The 27,420-nt window shown below is 43.9% G+C and overlaps 1 protein-coding gene and 1 long non-coding RNA gene across 3 annotated transcripts in view; both read right to left on the bottom strand.

Annotated features, from left to right (window-relative positions):
- Positions 1-27,420, bottom strand: part of stx6 (syntaxin 6) — a 39,951-nt gene that overhangs the window by 12,318 nt on the left and 213 nt on the right. For both annotated transcript variants that reach the window (XM_033621994.2, XM_033621993.2), the window contains exons 2-7: positions 13,174-13,343; positions 12,219-12,313; positions 11,766-11,825; positions 10,846-10,974; positions 10,615-10,721; positions 3,824-3,918 (exon numbers count right to left, since the gene is read on the bottom strand). In XM_033621994.2, the coding sequence (XP_033477885.2) occupies positions 3,824-3,918; positions 10,615-10,721; positions 10,846-10,974; positions 11,766-11,825; positions 12,219-12,313; positions 13,174-13,343 (656 nt within the window). The remainder of the gene's footprint in view (positions 1-3,823; positions 3,919-10,614; positions 10,722-10,845; positions 10,975-11,765; positions 11,826-12,218; positions 12,314-13,173; positions 13,344-27,420) is intronic.
- Positions 25,694-27,413, bottom strand: LOC117254321 (uncharacterized). The gene is made up of 2 exons (XR_013491685.1): positions 26,608-27,413; positions 25,694-26,494 (listed from the first exon to the last, which is right to left on the bottom strand). It is a non-coding gene; the product is annotated as an uncharacterized LOC117254321 (long non-coding RNA).

Genomic DNA, 27,420 nt, shown 5'->3' with positions numbered 1-27,420 from the left:
CAGGATGTTTCCACAGCTCCGCTCCCTCTGCCCCTCTCCTTCTCCACACACACACAGGTGGCGGTCAGTCAATGAGACTTTTCACATTTAAATTGCGTGATTAATTGAGGTTCACTAACAAGTGGGTGAAATAGGGAAAGAATACAATAAAGATTTGTAGAAAGAGAGGATTAAAACATTTGACTTCAAGAGGGGGACGATTCAAAGGCAGTGTGCAGATTCAGATACTGTGTGAAATATGTACTCATCATTCAGATCTTGTCAAGCATACCAGCACTGTTACAGTTGTTACAGTTATTTCTTATTTCATAGCTGCTCGTCTTAAAGCATTTTAATTCAATTTACATTGGTTTGAATTGATCTTACCATTTTACTGGATGTCCAATGCTGTTATGTCATTACAAGTCTACCTTGTAGCCTACCTCAGGTTTGCACTAATTTCAACAACGCACTTTCCTCACTATGTGAATCACTTATTCATCTGTACATAGTCTTCAGTTCAGCTGCTCGTCTTTACAGATATGTCTGCCTGAAAGCATTTACTAGCTTTACTTGATGTCAAGAGAAAATGGTTCATTTTTTATTTTAGTTTTTATACCATCTTGTGTATGTTCATTTATTTGAGTGTTTTCTAATGGTTGTGTTGACATTACATTTTCCGCCGTGTGCCTTGACTAATGACTGTGATTGAAATCAGAAGAAAGCTACTGAGTTTGAAATAAATGTGTTGAAATTTATTCATTTTCTCCTGGTCCTTATTTCAAATAGGTTATAAAAAAATTAGCGATAATTATCGCTATCGATCAATATGAACTAGCTATATCGTGATATACTTTTCAGCCATATCACCCACCCCTACTAGAACTAGGTACACCTGAGTACAACAAACTACGACTAATCATAACAGACTGCAACTATGTACGACTAACTTTAACTAATACTAACTGCAACACAGTACGACTGACTAGAACTAATTAGAACTAACTATGATTAACTATAACTAACTAAAACTAAGTTCAACTGAGTACAACTAACTATAACTAACTACGACTACCTAATCTAACTACAACTAAGTACAACTAATGACTAAAATGAGCACAAAAAGTAAGGAAATGTGTGTTTGGTAGATTAATTCTTTGTTGTAACAATGCCTCTTGGCAATAAATCTTATACCGTTGGAAAGCCTGTTTATTTCCCTTTTAAATGGAGCCACATTTGTAAGGAACATGTATTTTTGTGGGATGAGCAGCAAAGCTGAGTATGTGGGTTGTGCCCATGAAAAATTTGCCAAATCTTCTCTGCCAATGCCAAACAGCTTTTTTTTGTTTGTTTTGTTGTTGACTCTTGTTTGGTGGATTGGATGATTGAAGTCTGAAGACATATTGGCAATTTAACAATTTATTCATTTAACAAACAGGAGCCTCAGTAGCGTGTGGAAGAACCATACACAGCCACAACAGCCTGGCACCTCCTTCTCATGCTGGTCACCAGCCTGGTCACACACTGCTGTCGGATGGCAACCCATTCTTCAACCAGCATTTGTCGCAAGTCAACCAACGTGGTTGTGTTGGTCACTCTGGCACAAACAGCACGCCCAAGCTGATCCCACAAGTGTTCAATGGGGCTGAGGTCAGGACTGCTGGCAGGCCAGTCCCTCCTCTCCACTCCCAAAGTCTGGAGGCAGTCTCTGATAAACTCCGCTCTGTGGGGGCGAGCGTTGTCATCTTGGAGGATAGAGTTCGGTCCCAGACTGTGGAGATATGGGATTGCCACTGATTGCAGAATTTCATCTCGATATCTCTCTGCATTGAGATTGCAGTCTTCTGAACTCTATTTGAGATAGCCTCGTTTTTCCAGTGAGGAAGATGCCGCCCCACACTATCACACTGCCTCCACCAAGAGATTGGTGCAGGAATCAGCAAAGCATTCTCCGCATCTTCTCCACACATTGACCCTACGATCCAACTGCCGTAGGCAGAATCTGGATTCATCCCTGAACATAACGTTCCTCCACATGTTCAGGTTCCAGTGCACGTGTTGCCGACACCAGCACAAATGGGCCTAACGGTGAAGGGTAGCGGTGGCAGGCCTCCTGGCAGCCCTATGAGACCAGAGATTGGCTGCGTGCAGTCTGTTCCGCATTGTCTGGGCAGAGCCCTATCGTCTTGCAAACCTTGACTGCAAATCTTTAGAAGACTGCCTACGGTGCTGACCGGAGTGGGTTGCGGAGTAAGTGCTGACAGGATGAGGAAACAGTCTTTTTGGGGGACCTTCTTCTTGGGACGCCCCACTTTGCAGCCTGTCTCTGACATCCCCCGTTATATAGAACTTGGACTTCAGTTTGCTGATGGTACTAGGGCTCACTCAAAATAATGCCGCAACTTGGTTTTGCAGAACACCAGCTTGAAGTTGCCCTATCGCACAGGCCCTATCCAGATCAGTCAAACGTGGCATGTTGATTCTTGGAGCAGACACCAACTGACCACTGAAGCAGGGCCCATGCTCACAGGTGCTGTCAACACCTGGGGGTACCAGAAGCTCAAAACAAGAGTCAATAGCAAAAGCAAAATAGTTGGGCATTGGCAGAGGAGATCTGGCAAGTTTTTCATGGGCGCAACCCACATACTCAGCTCTGCTGCTCATGTCACAAATGCCTGTACTGTACAAATGTGGCACCATTTAAAAGGGAAATAAACAGGCTTTCCAACGGATTTATTGATTTATTTATTTTGATTTATATTTAAGATTTATTGCCAAGAGGTATTGTTACAGCAAAGAAATAATCTAACAAACACAAATTTATTCATTTTCACTTAGTTTATAAGTAACTACGACTAACTGTAACAAACTTTAACTGTGACTAGCTACAACCTATGACTAACAATAACTAACCAAAACTAACTAAACTAACTACGACTAACTATAGCTAACTACAAGTAACTATAACCAACTGTGACTAACTACAAGTAACTACCACTAACTATAAGTAACATTTTGTAATTACAACTAACTACAAATACACTATAACATACTTTCACTGACTACAACTGTAAGTGTGACTAAGACTAACTACAACTAACTAAACTAACTATGAATACAAAGAAACTACAACTTACTATAACTAACTGTGACTAACTACGACTAACTATAACTATGACTAACAATAACTAACTATTACTAACTCACAGGGCTTTACAGCATACGACATCCCTCTGTCCTTAGGACCCTCACAGCTGATCAGGAAAAACTCCCCCAAAAAAACCCTTTAACAGGGAAAAAACGGTAGAAACCTCAGGAAAAGCAACTGAGGAGGGATCCCTCTTCCAGGACGGACAGACGTGCAATAGATGTCATATGTCGAACTGTAACTATCAGTAACTATCACTATCAGTGACTATCGATAACTAACTGTAACTATCAGTAACTAATGAGCATCTAATTTTAACTACCAATAACTAACTGTAACTACTAAGTAACTATCTAACTAACTGGAACTATCAGTAATTGTCACTATCTGTAACTATCAGTAACTAACTGTAACTATCAGTAACTGTCACTATAAGCAACTATCAGTAACTAACTCTAATCAGTAACTATCAATTACTAACTGTCATTATCTGTAACTATCAGTAACTAACTGTAACTACCAGTAACAAACTTTACCTATCAGTAACTAACTGTAACTGTTACTATCGGTAACTAATCAGTAACTAACTATAAGTAACTAATCAGTAACTCCTAAACTAACAAACTAGTGTTTTATTTCTGTCTCTAATCAAGGAAAAACAATCAGGGTGACATCATGTGTTGCTGGGCAGATTACCGCTGGTCATGTGAGACACTTTGGCCAGTTTCTTCATGACGTTGTCCAACCTGGACTGAGTGTTGTCCACCTCATGAGTGAAGTCATCCAGCATCCTGCAGGACAAACACAGAGACTCACCAAGTCTGACCATACCAACCAGGAACCAACCAGGGAGCAACTGGAGACCAAGCAGAGAGCAACCAGATACCAACTAGGAACCAACCAGAGACCAAGCAGTAACCATGTTTGTAATGGTGGAATGTAACTAAGTACTGCTTAGTATTTGCTTAGTTACTTTACTTTACTTTACTTTGTACCAAACAGAGGCCTGACATAGTGTTGTGGTCAGTGAGTCAACGGATAGTTTATTTCATTGAGCTGACAGTTCCTTGGGAAGACTCAGTGGAAGAAGCCTATGAAAGAAAAAAGCTTAGATATGCAGAGTTAGGAGCAGAAACTGAGCAGCGAGGATAGAAAAGTTGGATTTGTCCAGTGGAAGTTGGGTGTAGGGGATTAATAGCAAGATCAGCTGTCTCGCTCCTGGGGGAACTCGGAGTGCGGGGACAGAGTTTGAGGAAGACAGTGAAGGAAATGTCAGATGAAGCAGCTAGATCTAGTCAGTGGATTTAGATGAGGAGGAATAATGTCAGTTGGGGGCCAGCAGGGGGAACTACTAAGCAAGGTACATAACTCCTTGAGATCAGGTGGAGAGCTCCACTTCCTCTCAGGAGGAAATCCAGGAAGAGGAAGGTTATTTAAGTGTGGGAGTGGCCTATTTGAATCCCTTTTGTTTGAGACCATGCTGCAAGGTGAATGTGTTTGCTGATCCTGTGAGTTTATTTAGCTCCTTTAACTTTAGCTTATATTGGAGTTATGCTATGTAGCATGTGAAATAGAGTATGGTGAATGTGCTAGGAAAGGTGGTATCGGCACAGTCACTACCTGGAGCTCGCATGAACGGAGCCTGGGTTTGTTGAAAGTGGCAGTGTTGTTTGGGCCGAGAAAGCCTGTGAGTTTATCTTCTCTATCTGCTTTAACTATAGCTTATATTGTAGTTATGCTATGTAGCGTGTGAAATAGAGTATGGTAAATGTGCTAGGAAAGGTAGTATCAGCACTGTCTCTACCTGGAGCTCGCATGTATGGAGCCTGGGTTTGTCGAAGGTGGCAGTGCTGTTTGGGCTGAGAAAGCCATGTGTACGTAAGGTAAAGGAGGTTGTTGGGTTGGTGCGGGGAGCAGTGAGACCTGGCATTAGGGGAGTGTCTCTGGGACACCAGAGATCACTGTCTAGCCTCCTGGAGGTGTCGTGGGACCAACTAGACGAAACACCCACCCGATGATCCCAAAGACATGCTAGTTATCACTGCTCACTGGTCTGTATAGTTAAGCCTTGCCATAATAGCTTATCATAGGGCTTAGGAGGTTATTCACTGAGTGCTGATCCTTTTCTAGAGCACAACCTTCTTGTGTTTATTTGAATTTAATCCCCTTCCTGCCCAGTAAAAACCATGTATCTGCAAATGTGCCCATGTTAAATGTTTGTAATGACATGTTGAGAAAATTCTTCCCCTCCTTAGAATTTAAAAACTGTCTGGGACCAGCTGTCGTCGTCACATCGCTGAAAACAGCCTGTTTTTAGACATACATGGTTCTCACAGGACAAACACATGATGATCTTATAGACCATGATGGATTGCTAGAGATTAAACTACACAACAGTATATAAAGGTCAGGGATTAGGTTTAGGGTTAAAGTAAAAATGTGTGTGACCTAAATCATCTATGTTAGATGTTTTAGGTCACACTCATTTTTACTTTAACCCTAAACCTAACCCCTGACCTTTGACCCAGCAGCACAATGACACATAAACCCCACTGTTAAATGAATTTGATGAGACAAGGAAGAAAGAACATCGTGCTGATAATGTTTTCATAGTTTAAGAACATTCTCCTGATAATGTTTTCATGTTTAAAAACAATATGCTGATAATGTTTTCATAGTTTAAGAACAATGTTTTCATAGTTTAAGAACATTCTCCTGATAATGTTTTCATAGTTTAAGAACATTCTCCTGATAATGTTTTCACATTTAAAAACAATATGCTGATAATGTTTTCATAGTCTAACAACATCCTGCTGATAATGTTCTCAGTTTAAGAAGAAAAATGTTTTATTTCATTTCAGTGAACCTGTAACCATGTGACCACATCCTCGGATCAGGAGCATTATACCAAATTAATCACACCTGTGGGTGCTTGGCTCCCTATAAGCCTCACGGTTTGGCTGTCACTTCTGAGCTGCCTGTCTGGGAATCCCCGTGATGTGCCGTGAGGCGATCTATTGTTTATTGCAGGAGAACGATCGCTTATAGTTTTCACTGCCGTTGGGCAAGTGAGTAACATTTCCTTGAGAGTCCATTTAACTGTGGGTTAGCAATCTGCGATAACTTCTATGTTTGTTTTTGTGAAAGGAAGCTGAATCTTCTTTGGCAATAGGTGGGTGTACCGCGGCTCAGTGCGATATCGCTGCCTATCGCTTTGGAGTGGTATTACACTGAAAATCAAGGAATAATTTCTAGGGATTGTTGCCTTCTCTATATTGTCCTGGCACAATAGTATTGTCTGCCCTTAGGTTGGGCTGCTCCCTTCATTAATCCTACGTGAAAAGCACATTTTGTTTTGCTGAGTTTCCCTACATGTATTCACTGAGGGATGCAGTGTGCTTCCTGCTATGGAGTCTCAGGCCAGTGAAACAATTAACAGTGGCCTGGAAGTCACGCTACCACCTGGCCAGGGTCTGGTTCCCACCAGTCCAGATGTTTTGGCTGGCAGGAAGAAGACGAGGAAGCGGAAGTGGGCAAAGCAGAGCCAGCTTTGTGATCTGAGGTTGGACCTTATGCAAAAGCAGCTGGAGGAGATGCATAAGACCATTGATTGCATGGTTACACATCAACAACACCTGTTGGATGTGTCACACCAAGCTCCTCCATTTCTGCATCCACATTCTGATGTTCTTTCTCTTACTGCCTCAGACAAATTTGGATAAGACCGACAGCTCTGGCTGCAGCGCCTCTGAGCAGCTGAGTGTTTTTGAGTAGAGAGAGGTCCAGGCTGAAGCTAAATATCAGGTGGCCCAGGTGGGTCCTGTTGCTGATTTTTCTGTTGGAGCGCTGCTCTCTCGGGCAGCAGTGGCTGCTGGTGTTCCTCGTCCAACATGTCCACCAAGAGCCTCTGCGTTGGACTGGGACCCAAGGAGCCAGAGGCAGGAACCTTTGCCTGTGTATCCTGATTTTATTAAACAATTGCAGGGCTCTTTGGCACGACCAAGGGATGCTCCTGCCCCCCACTCTGCTCTCACTGTCCTCAGTGGGGCTTCAGAGCATGGCCTAGATGGTGTGGCCAACCTTTGCAATGTTGGCTGGGGCCTCCTCCACGGGCAGCAGGGTTGCTCGGCATCTGAATAAGAAGTGCCGCACCACGGATGGGTTGGTGGCAAAGGCTTTTCAGTCTACAGCCATGGCCTCTCGACTGGCGAACACAAATGCTCTCCTAATGGTGTACCTGGAGGGGCTGATACGGGATCTGGAATCCAAGAGCCTAGCTGAACCTCTGCCAGAAATGGCGGAGGTAGTGGATACAGTGATCCAGGGTGCTAGCACTCAGGCCAGGGTCCTGGGTAATTCCCTGGCGCAACTGAGCATGACTTGGCGGCATATTTGGCTGAGTGAGTCGGGTTTATCGGATTCAGACCCGGCTGCGATCATGGATGTCGGGATAACTCCTGGAGAGATGTTTGGGCTGGCAGCAGAGGCTGCGTTGGATGAGGCTCAGAAGGTTCAGCAGCATACAGTCCATTCACCATCCTGGACAGTCGAGGCTGGTGGCTCGGAGAACTCCAGAGAGGCGTGTTAGTTTCCAGCGGCCTTGTTTTGCTAAGCAGGACCCCTCACATAGCTCTGACAGAGCTGGACGGGGGGGTTCCACCACAGCAGTCACAGGGCAATGAGTGTTCTTGCCCACGCTCCAGAGAGCGCGCTGGTCGGGGTTCTGGCAGGGCCCGCCAGTGTCCCTGACTGTGCAGCCCCACTGACACCATCTTTTTCCAGCGCCCACCTCAGTGCTTGGCGTCAGTGCATGTCCGTGGGTGCTCAGAACTGGAGTTGGGGTATCGCCTGCAATTCAAGGTCCGACCCCCCTCGCTTCCGGGGGATCCTGGAAACAAGATAAAGGGACAAATTTTGTGCTGCCATTCTGGCCGGCGAGATTTCTGCCTTACTAGGGAAAGGTGCAATATGGCCTCTGTCTCCAGAAGAGGCGAGGGTTTTATTCCAGCTACTTCCTTGTTCCCAAGTGGACCGGCGGGTTCCGCCCAATTCTAGATTTGAGGCGCCTGAACAAGTTCCTCAAGGTGCTTCCCTTTCGGATGCTGACACTGAGGGCCTTGTTTCAGGCTGTAAGGGCGGGTGGCTGGTTCACAACAGTGGACCTTCGTGATGCCTGTTTTCATATTCCCATCAGCCCGGACCACAGACCGTTCCTCAGGTTTTCTTTTCAGGGGAGGGCCTTCGAATACAACGTTCTCCCCTTCGGTCTGTCCCTTTCACCATGCACTTTCACCAAATGCATGGATGTCGCACTCATCCCCCTGCAGCAGAAGGGCATTCTAGTGTTAAACTAAACGATGGGGACGACTAGCTGGTGGGTGCTCCATCAGAGCGCCTGCCATGCAGTTACACAAAGATGTGCTAGCACATCTGGTTGCACTAGGGTTGCATTTGAATGCAGAAAAGAGCTGCCTCGTGCCTCAAGGTCAGTCGAGTACTTGGGTCTCCTTGTGGATTCGACCACGATGAAGGCATGCCTGACTCAGAAGGAGTAGAGTGCAATCATGGATTGCATCACAGGTTGCATTTCCAGCAAGTCGGTGTCAGTGCTGCAGTGTCAGAGGATGTTTTTTTTTTTTTTTTTTGCAGCAGCAGCTCAGGTCAGCTGGGCTTGTTACACCCACACCCTCTCCAATTGTGGTTTGGTCGCCAGGAGCTCCTCCCACCCAGGGACCGGTTGAAAATCCTCACCTTGTCACACAGAGCCCTCAAGGTCCTCATGTGGTGGAGGCGTTCTCAGGCTGTCCTAGACGGCATCCCCCTGGGTCAAGGAGGCTGCAGGGTGACTATTACAACTGACGCCTCCCAATCCGGCTGGGCTGCTGTCTAGGAGGGCAGGTCTGTTCGCGGCTGTTGGGGTCCTGCACAACAGGGATGGCATGTGAACCTCCTCGAAATGGAGGCAGTTCACCTGGCCCTAAGAAACTTCCTGCCAACTGTACAGGAGAGGCAGGTCATGATACAGACAGACAACATGGCTGTAGTGTCCTATATCAATCACCAGGGCTGACTGAAGTCTCTACCTCTGCATGCAAGGATGCGTCCTCTGTTGTCCTCAATGCACGGTCCGCGAGGACCACTGGGGATGGACGCCCTCAGTCTTTCATGGCCCAGTGTAAGGCTGTATGCATTTCCCCCGCTTCCTCTCATTTCAGCATTCCTCAGGAGTGTGAGGCTGCAGTGTGCTCAGGTGCTCTTGGTGGCACCTTACTGGCCACAGAGGCCGTGGATGGCAGAGATCTACGAGGTGCTGGAGGGTTGCCCATGGCGTCTTCCAGTGAGACCAGACATGTTGTCCCACGTGCACAGCAGCATATGGCACCCAGAACCCCAGATCCTGAAGCTTCATGTGCGGCCCTTGAACGGCAGCGCTTGTGTGCACTTAGCCTAGATAAGGAGGTGGTGGACACCTTGCAGGCTTCACGGGCTGCCTCCACTCAGCGGCAGTATAGCAGCAAGTGGAAGGTGTTAAGGGACTGGTGCAGTGCTAAGGAAGAGGATCCCTTTACTTGCAAAATCTCTACCATTCTGTGCTTCTTCCAGCACCTTGTTGCCCTTGGTCGGGTTGAATCAACCATCAGGGGCTACCTTGCAGCAATCTCTGTACTTCATAAGAAGTGTGATGGCAGGTCTATGGGGACACATCCCCGGGGTGTGCAATTTTTGAGAGGTGTGATATGGAGTTTCCCATCTTGAAAGCGTTTACTACCCTCCTGGGACCTCCAGGTGGTTCTTAGGGCACTTTGTTTGCCCCCTCTTGAGCTACTGTCTGATCTTGACCTTCAGCTTGTTTCTCTGAAGACCGCCTTTGTATTGGCCATTGTATCTGCTAAACGGGTTAGTGAGTTAAGTGCTCTCTCTGTGGATCCAGCACGTCTTAGTTTTGGAGAGGGATGTTTTCATAGTTTAAGAACAATCTGCTGATAATGTTTTCATAGTTTAAGAACATTCTGCTGATGTTTTCATAGTATAAGAACAATAATGTATTCACCATTTAAGAACATCCTGCTGATAATGTTTTCATAATTTAAGAACAATAATGTTTTCATAGTTTTTTTTTCTTCCTGTCAACGCTGCAGTTCGTTCGGTCAGTCGGTCCTCACCCTCTGATTGAAGATGCACAGCTGTTTGGTAAATTTACTTTTAACTGCACTGATCGACTTCAGCTATGTGCCACCACATACTTGCAGACAGTTTCCTCCATGATATCCGACCAGTGCGACTGATATTCGAGCTGAGCCGCAAACTAGATAGAGCAAGCGTAACCATAGTGACAGTTGACAGCTATTGTTTATCAAATAATTGTGATCCAATTATTAATGGTCACATGTTTCATTCTGCCACACATATCACACATATGGCCTATTTTGGATTCAAAATAGTGATTTTGCCAAAACATGATAAGTTTACACGATAAAAGTTCTTACACGGCCTGTTCATCCAGCTCCATGCCGATCCTCTCCGACATGTTCTTCAGGACTCCAATTGTTCCTGACACAAGCTCCAGCTGTTCATCCTGCTGCTCCGCCATCAGCTGATACAAACACACACACACACACACACACACACACACACACACACATTATGCACTTTGTTTGAATCCAACAAGTTCATTATTTATATCACAGTATCTGAAACACTGTCAGAACTCTGAGAACCTGCTGCTGGGCCTGCTGCTCCTCTATAAACTGCGAGTTGGCGTTCTGCAGTTGACGGTCCAGTCTGCTGTATTTATCAGGACCAGGCTGCCAGATTGGACCCTGAGCACCACGCTCACCGAGCAGAGCCTGGAGATCACAACAACACAGACATGTACTGTCAGACATTTTACATCAGCAGCACTTCTATGCCCACTCAGGAACTCGCCTACCCTTACTGTGTTTTCCGGGGACCTACCATACCCTCGCCTTAACCTCTAAGGACCTATCATACCCTTACTGGTTCCTCCAGGGACCTACCATACCCTCAAATTAACCTCTAAGGACCTACCATACCCTTACTGTTTCCTCCAGGGACCTACCATACCCTCAAATTAACCTCTAAGGACCTACCATACCCTCAAATTAACCTCTAAGGACCTACCATACCCTTACTGTTTCCTCCAGGGACCTACCATACTCTCAAGTTAACCTCTAAGGACCTACCATACCCTTACTGTTTCCTCCAGGGACCTACCATACCCTCAAATTAACCTCTAAGGACCTACCATACCTTTACTGTTTCGTCCAGGGACCTACTCTACCCTCACCTTAACCTCCAGGTGTTTTTTAGAACTTCAAAGAGTTTCAAGTTATTCATTGTGGGGTGGATTCTAGTAGGTACCAGGGAGGTTCATGATCAAATGAATGAATGGGTTTCGAATTAAGGCATCTTTGGGGGTCTTTGTGTGTCTCAGAAAAATGGTGTTTTGAGAGGAGGATTTCTCTGAAGGGATTTAAGGGTTTTCTTAAGGGTTTTGGGGCATGTCATCTCAGCACTACTGTGCTTTAAATAGAGAACACATCAGCAGAGTAGTTCTCACAGAGCAATACACCTGTGGTCAGGCAGGTTACCAGGTACATCAGGTGTGTTCAGTTACCTGTTTGTTCTTTATGTCTACTGAGGCAGCAGCTGGACTCGACATCTGGTCTTTCATTTCCTTCAAGAGAAACAAAGTCTTTCAGCAGCCAATCAGATCAATCAATTCTTCAGAGACACCGCAGCTTATCAGACAGGTGTGAACCTCTTACCTTTTTGTTTAGTGTCCGTGTAAAACATCTCTGTACAGATCTCAGATTTTTTTAATTACATGTTTAGATCTTAATAGTTTATTCTATATTTATGTTCTTGACTGTTGCACTACTTTGCCCATATTTCAGTCCTCTTATCATGTTGTATGTACGTTTCATGAATGTTTCGTATATGTTTCATGTATGTTTCATGTATGCACTAACAACCAAAGCAATTTTCAGTGAGTGAAAATCTGTGGTAATAAATGTGGATCTGATTTTGTGTCTCCTCACCTGGGTAGGTGAGTCTGAACTGCTTTTACCTTAACAGTGTGTCTGGTGCTGGTGATGAAGGCTTTCCTCTTCGACAGCTCGGCTGCATCCAGGTTGAACTTCTTTGGGTTGGACTCAACGATGCGTTCACTGACAGTTAAGAAACACGTCACACTACAAACCCCTGAACTCACTAAATACACTCATCACTGTGACACACAGGTGAGGAGGTGAGAGGGTGAGGAGGTGAGGAGGTGAGAGGGTGAGTAGGTGAGGAGGTGAGAAGGTGAGGAGGTGAGAAGGTGAGGAGGTGAGAGGGTGAAGAGGTGAGAGAGTGAGGAGGTGAGAAGGTGAGTAGGTGAGAAGGTGAGGAGGTGAGGAGGTGAGAGGGTGAGGAGGAGAGAAGGTGAGCGGGTGAGGAGGTGAGAGGGTGAGAAGGTGAGAGAGTGAGGAGGTGAGACAGTGAGGAGGAGAGGAGGTGGGGAGAAGAGCAGGCAAGGAGGCATGTGGTCTGAGTGTTTTCAAGTAGAACAGATCCCAGGTGTACCCATGTGTGTAACCCCCAATTTTCACATACTCCGTCTGCAGAGCGCGCGCCACCCAGCGTCTCTGGAGCATCCCAGAAGCGCCACGGTGCTCCACTTCGTTGGACATACGCGCCAGGTCTATTTTTCAGCGACCTCACATCCATATCACGTCAAGCCACGTAGATCAGATCGCACCAAACCGGAAACAGAAAAAAAATTTCAAAATACAACATAATGCACGGATTACGGATTGTAAACTCTCAATTTTTTAAAAATCTCGTCACATCCTGTCGCACAAGTTGTCAGTCAATGCGAGAGTCCAAGGAAAGATGGATGAGGAGAAACTCATAGTTGAAGTGGAAAACCGTAGTATTTTGTATGACACCACGCATCCTTTCTACAAGGATACAAACCGAAAGGAGAAGACCTGGTGTGTAGCTGTGACATCAGCTGATGGTTAGATCTGTTTAAAGGATATTGATGGTCTCGTCGAGGTCCTCCAGGTCCCACTCGATGGAGCGCAGACTATTCCTCAGCTCATTGGTCGTCCAGTCCATTTCCTCCTTGGAGGCTCCGCCCCCCTCCTGCAGCAGCTCACGCCATCTGTGATGGAGGTTCTGGGCTGCATTCACTGCCTTCTGCACCTCACTGTAACAAACATAACTCATCTGTGACAGAGGCTCGAAGCAAACGCTCTCTTAAAGACTTAAAAAAGAAAAAAAAGACTAAAAACTCATCAGTTAAAGTGTTTATTCTGAATATTTTCCTGTTTTACGTACGGTTGGTTTTATGAATATTTTCCTGTTTTACGTACGGTTAACTTTATTGACAGAGACATCTTGAATTAAATCCAGACTCAGAAACATTCAACTCAGCAAAACTCTGAGCTGCAGGTTCACTGCTGCCACTGTCCGTCACTCAGTACTTTTACAGGCTAATCAGTCAAGTCGGACTTCTTGTCTTGTCTGAGTAAACATGCAGAAGAGAAAATCAAATTTCTGACCAAGTACGCCTGACTCCGCTTTGATGGGTGGTGCTGTGTCCTTTTTAACATAGTGCATATAGAACTGGTTCTGGTTGACCCGAAGAGGAAGCTAACGATGAATGAAGATGGCGGAGATGACTGTAGTTTCCTTGTCCGTCCAGAAGTGCGTCTTCTGCTTCTCGGTCACCATGGTGTTTGTTTGTTTTTCCAGGAGATACTGATCTGCTGCTATGTCATCTCCTTCCTCTTCGAGGTGAAAGCCCGCTAAAGAAAAAGTGGTGTTGCGCCGAACGCCGAGTCCGGCTCCAGTCGGACTAAGTGGATACATGCAGCAATAGTTCGATTTTCAATGGAATTATCTCGGTGTGTTAGTCGAGCAACGTATAGTCCAATTTCAGTCGGTCTAAGCTGTTTACATGCATTTAAAAATCCTGTTTCAATCGGACTAAGCCAATAATTCTATTTTCTCAAGATGCATGTAAACGTACTGACTCTGACAGCAAATATTCAAATGTCACGAACACTGACGGTGACAGAGATTATGTCAGTGGTCAAAGTTTTTACTGCGGCTCCGCCCACAGCACGACATTGTTTATCTTCAGTGTCGGCAAATTTAATTTATTTAAGATGATAAAGAAGACACACAGCTCATAAATTAATCACTGCACAAACATCAGACAGGTCAGGCCTCAGAGTTTAATTGTAAATCTTAAAATGTTTCACTTAAAATCTTAAAATGTTTCAGTTCAACTCTTTAAAAGTTACAGTTCAACTCTTTCAATGTTTCAGTTAAACTCCTTAAATGTTTCAGCTTAAATCTTTTAATGTTTCACTTACACTCTTTAAATAATTCAGTTTAAATCTTTAAATGTTTCAGTTTAAATCTTTAAAAGTTTCAGTTTAACACAACAACAGAAATCATTATCAGACTTGCACCGATTACAATTTTTTGGGCCGATCCCGATTTCTGATTTGCAGAGTGTTTGGACGGCCGATTCCGATTTTGGCCGATTCCGATTTCATTTTTTTCAAACCACTTTACAGCACACAATATATTTCAATATTTTCTATCTTTCCTTTATTAAAACATTTTAACGAAGATACAACCAGCTCTTCAATAATTATCTCAAACAAACAGAAACAGTGACACCGGTTAAGAAACATTTTCCTTTTTGCTCAAATATAACTTCAGGCACAGTATTAAAATAAATAAGTAAAAAAAGACATACATAAATAAAAACATGGATAAATAAAATATTAAGTCTTGGTGTAGAGCATTTGTGGGTTATTTCTTGCATAGACCAAATTTCCATACAGCCGACATTGTGTAGGTCGTCTGTACAAAAGCCCTTAGTGCTGAGGATGTGTCCGCCAGTAAGCGCACAGGCACGCGCATCTTTGCCACGCGGACATGCGCCTTGTCAGTTTCAAGCAGCACCGTGCAGCAGTGAGAGCTCCGCAGTTCAGTTTAACACGGACAATTAACAACTTTCTCCTTTTCTCTTTTGATGTGTGTGCGTGAATGATTAAGGTGAGAAGCCATATTTGTAAGAATTGAGTGTAAAGCTATTTTTCCTTTTGTTTAATCAATCAATCAATCAATTTTATTTATAAAGCCCAATATCACAAATCACAATTTGCCTCACAGGGCTTTACAGCATACGACATCCCTCTGTCCTTATGACCCTCGCAGCGGATAAGGAAAAACTCCCCCCAAAAAAACCCTTTAACGGGGAAAAAAAAACGCAAAGAACCACACATACACACTTGTTGTGAACCTCCTGCATTGAAAATTAAAGTATCCTCCTACCCCCGCTCCTGTCGGAAATCCCGACTCACCTTCTCCAGGCCTCGGCGCTGCCTTCCCGGCGGAGGCGTCCTCGTCGCCGCGGTAAACCGAGTGGTCAGATGGTAAAATTAAGGATCTGCCTGGCACGCTCCTCGTACGACTCCCGGACTGTACAGGGATCATCACATCCCTTCACAGTGCCCCGGCGCTTCCTGGATCCCATTGACAGCTGTCTGGTACCTGTCACCGGCTTGGATGACGTAAGCCTATTCCGGCTGCGTTACCCGCTCCCCGCCCGGCTCCGCCAGCGTGGGATTAATCTCCACAACCTGAGGACACCGCTTCGTGTGCAGCGATCTGCTGGACCACAGGCTCCAGCTCCGACCAGAATTGGCCTGGTTAACGCCAGATCGCTGGCAAACAAAACTTTTATCTTGAGGGAGTTATTCAACTCCCGTGATTTGGATTTCCTCTGTGTAACGGAGACGTCTATCAACGCTGGTGAGTGCAGCCCTCTTGTTGAACTTTTACCAGCCGATTGCTGTTATTTTAACTCCCCGCGGGCACTGGGCCGAGATGGAGGAATGGCGACTGTTTTTAAAGGAACTTTTAATTGCAAACAGCGTCCTGCATCTTCCTCCAGTTTTGAGCTGACTGTTTTCGAGGTTGGTCACTCAGACCCGGTGCTCTGTGCCGTCATTTACCGACCCCCAAAATATAATAAAGAGTTCATCAGTGACTTTTCAAACTTCCTTGCGGGAGTGATGCTCAACTATAATCGTGTCCTTCTTGACGGCGATTTTAATCTCCATGTCTGCTGTCCTGATAAGCCTATGGTGAAGGACTTTTTAAACGTCGTGGACTCTTTTGGTTTGAAGCAGTGTTTGTCTGGTCCCACACACGAGCATAGGCATACATTAGACTTTTTTGGTTTTCTCTGTGGACTGTGTCCAACTTCGAGATCGGTGATTGTGTGTTTTCTGACCATGCACCAGTTTTATTTAGTGTTGATCTCTCCTGTGCGGCAGCTGAATACCGCGCTCCTGTCAGGCTTTGTCAGGCTTTTAACCCCTTCACTGCCAGCAATTTCTCTGCTGCCTTCTCTGCTGTCTGTGTCCGCCCTGATTCAGCCTCTGCTGATACGGAGGAGCTCTGCTCCTGGTTTAACTCCTCCTGCCTTTCTATAATGGACTCTGTGGCTCCTCTAAAACCCAGGCAGTCTAAGGCTAGACGTGAACCCTGGTTCAACGACAGAACCCGTGCAGCCAGATGGGAATGTCGCAGAGCTGAACGCAGGTGGAAGAAGGACAAGCTGCAGGTTTCATTTCAAATTTTAAAGGACCGCTGGTGCTCTTATCAAAATATTGTCAAAGAGTCCAAAAGAGAGTATCTGTCAAACATTATCACAGAAAACTGTAAGAACCCTCATGTACTGTTCAGAACAATTGACTCTGTTTTGAATGTCCCACAGCCTGTATGTTTGGAAACATCCATTGATGTGTGTAATAGTTTTCTGCACTTTTTCATTGATAAGGTTGTGTCCACAAGAGCTCTCATTTCTCCACCCACCTTTGACCCCTCTGTCTCTGTTTCTTGCCCAGCTGTGTTCAACAGATTTGAACCTGTGACTCTGTCACCGTTAGAGGATGTGGTGGCCCATATTAAACCATCAGGTTCCCCTCGTGATGTGGTCCCTCCCCACTTCTTAAAAGAAGTTTTCTCTACTATAGGGCAGTCGGTTCTGACCATCTTAAATAGCAGCCTGTCCTCTGGTGTTGTCCCAGTAAGCTTCAAACATGCAGTAGTACAACCTTTGCTGAAGAAGCCTGGCTTAGATAGCACTGTTTTAGCAAATTTCAGGCCCATCTCCAAGTTGCCTTTTATTTCTAAAATCCTGGAGAAAATTGTCTATGCACAGCTAAAAACTTTCCTTGATGATTGCAATATTATGGAGATTTTTCAGTCTGGTTTTAAAACTTTACATAGCACGGAAACTGCCCTTTTAAAAGTTTTTAATGACATTTTAACGGCAAATGATAGTGGCAACTATGTTATTCTTGTCCTGCTCGACTTGACCGCTGCCTTTGACACTGTAGACCACAACATTTTGTTAAAACGTCTGCAGCAGCTAGTGGGCATTGGTGGTAGCGCCCTGGACTGGTTCAGGTCCTACTTAGCCGACAGGACTGTGTGTGTTGGTCTTGGTGCGTGTGAATCCTCCTCCACTCCGCTTTTATATGGGGTCCCACAGGGTTCAATTTTAGGACCCCTGCTTTTCTCCCTGTATATGCTTTCCCTAGGGTCTATCCTCAGAAAGCATGGTGTCGCTTTTCATTGCTATGCTGATGACAGCTAGATATATGTCCCTCTGAGTAAAAGCGATGCCTTTTCCCTCAAACCCCTGCTGTCATGTCTTGAAGACATCAAAGCCTGGATGGCCCTAAACTTTTTAAATTTTAATGAGAAAAAAAACAGAGGTGATGGTGTTTGGCCCCAGCGGCTCCTGTGTTTCCTCTCCTGTTGATCTGGGTCCTTTGGCAGTTTATGCAAAGTCTACTGTTACTAACTTGGGTTTTAAGATGGACAGTGATTTTAAATTGGACCGCCAAATTAGTGCAGTTGTAAAGTTGAGTTTCTTTCACCTCAGGCAGCTTGCGAAGGTGAAGCCTTTTCTTACACATCAGCACTTTGAAGCAGTAATCCATGCCTTCATTACATCTCGGCTGGATTACTGCAATGCACTTTATTTTGGAGTTAGCCAGTCCTCTCTTGCACGTCTCCAGTTAATCCAGAATGTTGCCGCTCGTCTGCTAACTGGAGTATGAATGAGAGAGCACATTACACCCATCCTGGCCTCCCTCCACTGGCTGCCTGTGCACTTTAGAGTTCATTTTAAGATCCTTTTATTTGTTTTTAAATCTTTAAATGGCCTCGCCCCGCCCTACCTCTCTGAGCTTCTTCACCCCTACACCCCTGCCCGGTGCCTCAGGCCAGCTGATCAGCTGCTCCTTGAGGTACCGAGGTCTAAGCGAACGCTTAAAGGAGACTGTGCATTCTCAGTTGCTGCTCCAAAAATGTGGAATAATCTACCTCTGCACATCAGACAGGCCTCCTCACTGTCTGTTTTTAAAACCCACCTTAAAACCCACTTTTACTCAATGGCCTTTAACCCAGCATGAGACCTCGCTCTGTTTTTATTTGTTTGTTGTTTTTATTGTTTTTTAACTGCTTTTTATTATCTCACTGTTTTGTTGTTTTATGACCTATGTACAGCACTTTGTTTCAGCTGTGGTTGTTTTAAAGCGCTTTATAAATAAAGCTGAGTTGAGTTGAGCTGCAAATTTCAGACTGACCGGCCGGTCGCAGGTCATGGCCAATCACGTGAAAACCGGCCCGATTCAGAGCACTGCTGATTAATCGGTGCAAGTCTAAAATGCCTGGTTCACACTACATGATATCAGCCTGGTTACAGCCCGACCGGCCTCATATAGTGTCGCTCAGATCGTGAATGACAATGAGTGTCGTCTACCATAATGCATCATTTTATCTCGTGTAGTGTGTCATAGCAGACAACAGTCGACGCCACATCTGAGACGACTCATGACGTTCTGACATAAAGTCTAGCATGTTTGATTTTGTTTTTGTCTTCCACGACTTCTCCCGTCACAGCCGTCACTTTGACCAATAGGAACACAGAGTGATCTGTTGCCGTGGAAACTGTAGGACAGTAACAGCACAGCCTTTTAGATACTTCCTGTAGGGACGTTAGCACACAGAGTAAAAAGGAAACAGCAGAGGCCCTTTATCAACCCACTGAGTACTGCCATTAGCATCAAGCTAGCAAAGAATGTTTTTTCTTCATAATGGAGGATATCAAGGAATCAAACTCACAGATAGATTTCCTGATGTTAAATTCAGACAAAACTGAAGTTATTGTTCTTGGCCCCAAACAACTCAGAGACTCTTTGTCTGATGACATAGTTTCTCTAGATGGCATTGCTCTGGCCTCTAGCACTACCATAAGAAACCTCGGAGTAATATTTGATCAAGATTTGTCTTTTATAATTCTCGTTTAAAACAAACCTCACAGACTGCATTTTTTCATCTGCGTAATATTGCTAAAATTAGGCCTATCCTGACCCGAAAAGATGTAGAAAAATTGGTCCACACTTTTGTTACCTCTAGGCTGGATTACTGTAACTCTCTATTATCAGGTAGCTCTACTAAGTCCTTAAAAACTCTCCAGCTAATTCAGAATGCAGCAGCACGTGTACTAACAGGAACTAAGAAACGAGATCATATTTCTCCTGTTTTAGCTTCTCTGCACTGGCTCCCTGTAAAATCCAGAATTTAATTTAAAATCCTACTGTTAACTTATAAAGCTCTAAATGGTCAAGCTCCGTCATATCTTAGACAGCTCATAGTGCCATATTATCCCACCAGAACACTGCGCTCTGAGAACGCAGGGTTACTCGTGGTCCCTAAAGTCTCCAAAAGTAGATCAGGAGCCAGAGCCTTCAGCTATCAGGCTCCTCTCCTGTGGAATCATCTTCCTGTTACGGTCCGGGAGGCAGACACCGTCTCCACATTTAAGACTAGACTTAAGACTTTCCTCTTTGATAAAGCTTATAGTTAGGGCTGGCTCAGGCTTGCCCTGTACCAGCCCCTAGTTAGGCTGACTTAGGCCTAGTCTGCCGGAGGACACCCCTATAATACACCGGGCACCTTCTCTCTCTCTCTCTCTCTCTCTCTCTCTCTCTCGTATTCTATTACTGCATCTTGCTAACTCAGCCATTCTGGATGTCACTAACTCGGCTTCTTCTCCGGAGCCTTTGTGCTCCACTGTCTCTCAGATTAACTCATATCGCAGTGGTGCCTGGATAGTGTGACGTGTGTGGTTGTGCTGCTGCCGTGGTCCTGCCAGATGCCTCCTGCTGCTGCTGCCATCATTAGTCATTAGTCATACTTCTACTGTTATTATACACATATGACTATTGTCACACATGTATACTGCCAGATATTAATACATACTTTCAACATATTGTACCACAGTAACCAGAACTATAACTATAATATTATTACTTTCAATAATGTTGTTGTAAGCTACTGTCATTACCTGCATCTCTCTCTCTGTCTCTCACTCTGTCTCATTGTGTCATGCGGATTACTGTTAATTTATCATGTTGATCTGTTCTGTACGACATCTATTGCATGTCTGTCCATCCTGGAAGAGGGATCCCTCTTCAGTTGCTCTTCCTGAGGTTTCTACCGTTTTTTTTTCCCCGTTAAAGGGTTTTTTTTGGGGAGTTTTTCCTTATCCGCTGCGAGGGTCATAAGGACAGAAGGATGTTGTATGCTGTAAAGCCCTGTGAGGCAAATTGTGATTTGTGATATTGGGCTTTATAAATAAAATTGATTGACTGATTGAAAGTGTCTGGGCCTTTACTCAGCACAGCTGCAGAGGCTACCAGCTGCATCTCAAACACGCGCATTCTGTTTTTAGTTTGATCAAACTCAACACTTCCTGTTTCTGTTTCAAATTAAAAACTGAGAGAATTCCTTCATTTTATAAAAAGGCATTTATTGTGAAACATTTGCAGGAACTTCCTGTGAAGGGTTCAGTGACTGTCCTAAGCTGTGTCCCAATTCAGGGTCTGCATCCTTCGAAGAGCGAATTTGAAGGCAGCTTACGTCACAACGATGCGCGAAGGCTGTCCCAATGCGTCCAAATTCGAAGGCTCCTCCAAATGCGCCCTCCTTTTCCCTGTATTCGGAGGATGCACCGTTACTATCCTTCGCGGCCTCCCACATCCCAAGATTCTTTGTGCGCCTCTGTTCAACCCGGATTTTTCTTTTCAACGGCAGAAAAGCACCGGCACCAGCAGTAGCACCAAATACACCTTAAAATGTAAGTAACAGATTTTTACTTTACTTTCAGCCAGAAGCTGAAGGGGCCTAAAAACCTCTAAATGGCTGTTTAAATACGTGACGTTAGTGATGCTAGCCAGCTATGCGATGTAGCTTAAGGCTAACCTGTTGATACAAGGAGCTCAGTTGGCCTTTAAAAGTAACGTTAAAGCCTAAAAACCCTTCACTTTCAATTGTTACAATCTCGCAGGGTGACTTATATCTTATTGTAACTATGGAGACACCGTAGGCTGTTTATACCTCACATCAGGTGCATAAACGCACCGCAATGAACAAATATAAAGTTAATGAGAGGATAGGTTGTGAGCCCCACTGTATTTCTAGGCTGTAAAACTGTAAACGTTTAGATTGAATAAAGAGCTAACTTCTCCCTTCGTTCTCTTACAGAGATGGAGGTTCTAAAGGAATTGTCTACTTTAGACCCCCAAAAATCAGCTGGGTGTGACGATCTTCCCGCATTTTTTTTATTTTTTTTATTAAAACCGCGGCTCCCATTATTGTTGCACCCTTAACTGCACTCTTTAACCTTTCACTCCACGCGGCTGAAATACCCTCAGATTGGAAAGAAGCTATTGTCCTCCCTCTGTTTAAGGGTGGCAAGCAGTCCGATCCAAACAACTACAGACCTATCTCTATTCTGCCATGCGTGTCCAAGGTATTTGAGAAGCTTGTGAACAAACAGCTCACAGACTACCTTGACGTTTCTGGTATCCTATCTGATGTACAGTCTGGTTTCCGTGCCGGGTATGGGTGTACAACAGCTACTTTCAAGGTGTTAAACGACATCACCTCTGCTCTAGACACTAAACAATACTGTGCTGCCATTTTCACTGACCTTGCCAAAGCCTTTGACTCCGCTGACCATTCTATTCTCATTAGTAGGCTGAGCAGCATTGGGGTTTCAGATCACTCACTGGCCTGGTTCTCTGACTATCTCTCCCATCGGGTGCAACGCATAAGGTTTGACAACTCACTCTCTCACCCCCTCCCAGTCACCAAGGGTGTCCCTCAAGGTTCTATACTTGGTCCTTCACTGTTTTCCATCTATATCAATAATACTCCCTTAGTTGCTGGCAACTCACTCATTCACCTTTATGCTGATGACACAATTCTCTATGCCTCTGGTCCATCTCCCTCCTTTGTCCAAGCCACACTCCAGGATAGCTTTTTCCAGGTACAACACGCTTTCTCACTATTGAAACTGTCACTCAACACATCCAAGACAAAAGCCATGTGGTTTCACCGGAAGGGTGCTCCCTCTCCATCTCCACTAACCACCTCTACCTATGAGGGAGCTATCCTAGAGCATGTTTCCACCTACAAATACCTTGGCATTTGGTTAGACTCTACGTTATGTTTTTCACACCACATCTCTCAGTTACAGGCTAAGGTCTGGGCCAAACTCGGTTTCCTTTATAGACATCGTCATGCCTTCACCTCTTCTGCTAAACTGACTCTCATCAAACTGACTATTCTCCCCACACTCGATTTCAGTGACACTATCTATGGTACCGCATTCTAAGGGCACTCTCGCTAAACTGGACACACTCTATCACTCTGCCATCCGCTTTGCCACTAATGCCTCTTACAATACCAACCACTGTACTCTTTACTCTCTGGTAAGTTGGCCATCACTTCACACCCACCGCCAGATTTACTGGCTCACTCTCATTTACAAGACCCTCCTTCAACCGACACCCCCCTACCTGTCTCGCTTGCTGCACCGACTCCCTGTCACATACAACACTCGGTCCTCTCTCCATATTCTGCTAACAACCCCCAAAACCAGATCCACATTTGGCCTTGCATCATTCCAGTCAGCTGCCGTTTCTGACTGGAACGCATTACAAAAACACCTCAAACTGGATAAATTAATTTCAATCCCGGCCTTCAAAGAGGCCATCTCACATCTTTTTACAGATTCCTGCAACTGCTTCCCTACCGTCTAACCTTTCCCTCAGTCTGCCTGTACTCTGTGTTGAGCACCCATACCTGCCACCGTTGGCCCAGGCTCCTTTTTTTTGTAATATGATGTTGCAAATAATCCTGTTATTAACTTTGTTTTTATGTTTTTTGTGTTGTGATGTTGAAAATAATCTTTGCTATTAACCCCACTGCTTTGCCTATATGCCTGTATGACTGAATAGATGTTTGTTAACCCTTTCTATCCCTGTCACTCTCTTGCTATTTGTCCGCATAGCCATGCCTGTGTGCTGTCTCTGTTGATGTCCTGCTACATGTCTGTATAGTTGTGCTCTGTGCTGTGCTACCGTCTTTTTAACCAATCCTTTTTCTTTCACAGCCCTCTCTCCCCTCCCCCTCAAGAAGCTTGTGCCTCTTGTCAGGCCATCATTGTAAATAAGAACTCCTTCTTAATGATTCTGCCTGGTTAAATAAAGGTTAAATAAATAAAAAAATAAAAGGAGCATTACTGTTATCATCATTATATACATATATATATACATATATATATATATATATATATATATATATAAATATAATTTTGCCCATTAACATAACAGAAAATATGTCTTACATTTCATTTTGTTGTAGGGAGCAAGGAGGAAACGGAGGAGTTTATAAAACTCTGTGGTGAGAACGACCACCTGTTCACAGGGGCCAAGAATACAGCCACACTCGGATGGAGGTACCTGTTAAGGCAATAATAAATAGCCCATTTGTACTCTATACATATTTGTATGTAAAGGTTACTTAAATTAAACCAAATCCTGTACAGCAACCAAAGTACAAATATAATCTTAAGAACACAATAAGTGAATGTTGTTTTTGGGTGGGGGTGGGAGTTTTATGTCTGTCCTGATGTCACTTTTTGTGAATCTTTACATATTTGTGATAATGTGATCTTGTGTGTTGACCTTCTGTCATGCTTCTCTCTTGTTTAGAACAATCCCTCAAAAAATGGGCCAGGAGGGAAAATTGGAACCTCAACAGGTGAAAAAACGTGGGACAACTTGAAAAAATAAAAATAAAGTACGTGCAGGTTTGGATAATGATATGGAAACTACATTTGTTTTACCCAAGGTAATACTTTGATAAAGAAACGTATAAAAAACTCCAAGGCACTCTCCCATATAATTAAAATGGCCTTATTACACGGCTCTATTAAATGCTGTATTCTAATTGGTCAGTCGCGGCATTCAGAGGTCTGATATTACTGTGTAATGACCGTTGCTATGTAGCCCAGCGTTGCTAGGGACACTTCCCTGACAACAGTTACTTTTTTATTGGGCTAACATAGCCGTCACTGCTTCAAAATAATAATTTACAAGATACAAAGATGGAGTATTTTCATGATATAACTTTTAACATATTTGGTGAGCATGAAAATCTTGAGTCATGGTTACTGTCTGAAGATGAGAAGAATGCTGGAGAAGAGGGATGCTCAGAGGCACATGGAAAAGAGAGGCTAGTTTCTTTTCATTTTCTCTTGATTCCCTGTAGCTACTGTAGCGCAGATTCAGCCGTTGCCGGCAGTTTTTTTTTTCTCTCCTCCCGATTTAATTTATAAATCAATAAAAATTGTATAATTAATCAATATTCTGTCTCAAATTATTTATTTAACTGATAATTAGCCGTGTAATAAGCGGGATAATGTATAATGAGCCGGTGAATACTGGGAAAACAACTCCCGACGTAACTGCCAGGAGTTATTTTCCCAGTATTCACCGGCTCATTATACATTATCCCTTACTTATTCTTTATTCCTTGAATCTGTTTAACTTCCTGATGAAGGCTTGATGCCGAAACGTGTTGAAGGACTGTGTTTTTAAGGTTTATATAACCATGGCTTAAGAATAAAGGCATTTAACTGCTTTAGGAGAGTGCTTTGGAGTTTTTTTCTTCATTTCTTTATCACTACATGAATCCCATTCCAAAGAGCACCTCAAACATACCTCTGTTTGGGTCCATGATGCACTTCTTTTTCAAGACTTTTTTAATAAATACTTTGTAGAAAATTGCTGCTGTTGTGACTGATTTCCTCTGCCTTAGGAATGCAAAGATCCAGGGACAGGGCAGGGGGTAGCAGGAAGCCCACTGCTGCCACCTGGCCCTGGTTTGTCCTCATGGATGAGGTTTTAGGACAGAGGACTTCCATTGCCCCACCTGTCCTGTTGCCTCCATCCCTGAGGACACACCAGGGCCAGGTGCTGCAGTGGGTGAGCAGCATGAGGAGGAGGATGAGGAGGATGAGGAGAGGCATCCAGGGCCAGCGACAGGAGGGATTATACATTATTGGTTCCATTTCTTATTTACAACTAGAGTAAACTTTTGATCTACTCTTCAGTGACAACACAATTTATTTTTTTGCTTTGATAACCAAGTATTTACAAAGATACAATCTGAACATTTCTAATTATTTACAAGTTTACAAGTGGGCATTCTTAACATGTACAACTATTTACAAAAGATCAGTAGAAATCACTATTTATAGAGAACAAATATAAAATTATGTAAAACGTGTCCGGCAGCACCTCCAGGGAATCTGCTCGGCCTGAAATCTTGCCTTGTGTCACCATGATTAAAGACGTTTTGCAGCACCAGAACAGCCAGGTTTATTCTGCAGTACAGGGGCCTGGTCTGGATGGGGAAAGGAGGGTAAGAACAGGAGTATATAAATGATCAAAGCAACAATAGCTATTTAATTTTAGTTAATAAGACAATTCTAGTTAAAGCTATAGCTTGGATAAATAATGCTTTATCTGTCCATCTATCCACTTTGGCTTCCCACTATGGTTTTGATGTAATGACAAAACATTTTAATATTGAAATTAAGTCAGGGCTATTTACAGGGTTCGTATACATTTTTTTGGTTAAATGACATTAACCACATATAGCTAGCGTTTGTCACTTAACGGTATCGTTTATTAACAGGTATACTGATTACCACGAACTATGCTAGCTAGCTATATGAACATTAATGTGGGTTAAAATGGTTTACCTCCCCACGGCTCTCTCCCAGCCGGAGATAAACGAGCTGCCAGTGTCGCTGGAGCCGCCTCTCCTCTTCCTCTTACAAAAAGTAAATTAAATAAACAAAATAGCTGCGTAGGCCGCGTCCTCCGAAGGATGCAGACCCTGAATTGGGACAGAGCTATAGTTTTCATGCGGTACTTACTACAGTAAGAGTTCAGCTGAAACATGAACAGACACAGAGACTGAAATATAAATGAGAATAGAACGAGAATAACCTGATGACACCACAGAGTAGTGAAAGACAACCAGTGATGATTGCTTGTGGACCATCCTGTAGTGTGTCATGTCTGTCGGTCAGGTCACGGGCAGTGTGTTACCTGATCTGACACAGAAATGTCGTGTGGTGTGAACCAGGCATCAGGAGGATTATTTTATTAAGTGTAGCTCCACCTGTCAGTTTTCTACTTGGAAGTTATCACTGTTGTTGTTTGTGCGTTGTCACAGTGATTCAGTCTACAACCCTTTAAAATGATCAGCTGATAGATTCCTCTACAAAACGCCACAGCTGCTGCTGATATGACATCATTAATAATAACATATTTACTGTCAATAACATCAATATTAATATCAATATCATTAACATCATTCACAGACAAGATATAAATCCTTTAATCTGACATTTCACTGCAAAATTTACTGAACTCAACATGTCACATATTCATTCAGACATGTTCAGTTACTAATTTATATATTTTTCTATGTGTATGTATGTATCATTATATATATATATAGGCCTATATGAATTTATTGATTATGTATAAAGACAGACAGACCGATTTACATGTGTTGTAACCATCACTGACTCTGTGCTAAGATCATAGCAACATGCTAACAGGCTAACTGAGAGTTGACGTCACAGTTAACCGTTAACAAGCAGCTCGTGAGTTTCTGTTAAAACACACAGTTAAATTTGTTCTGTCTCTGAGGTTGTATTGATTATCGATTAGCTATCAGGTCTCCGCAGTCTAGCACTATAGCCGTTAGCTCCTGTTAGCATTAGCTGTGTTAGCATGCTGTAAAGAGTTCTA

Source organism: Epinephelus lanceolatus, chromosome 6, assembly GCF_041903045.1.
Source record: "Epinephelus lanceolatus isolate andai-2023 chromosome 6, ASM4190304v1, whole genome shotgun sequence".
In the NCBI taxonomy this organism is placed as follows: domain Eukaryota; kingdom Metazoa; phylum Chordata; class Actinopteri; order Perciformes; family Serranidae; genus Epinephelus; species Epinephelus lanceolatus.
This window is presented reverse-complemented; position numbering and strand designations above follow the sequence as displayed.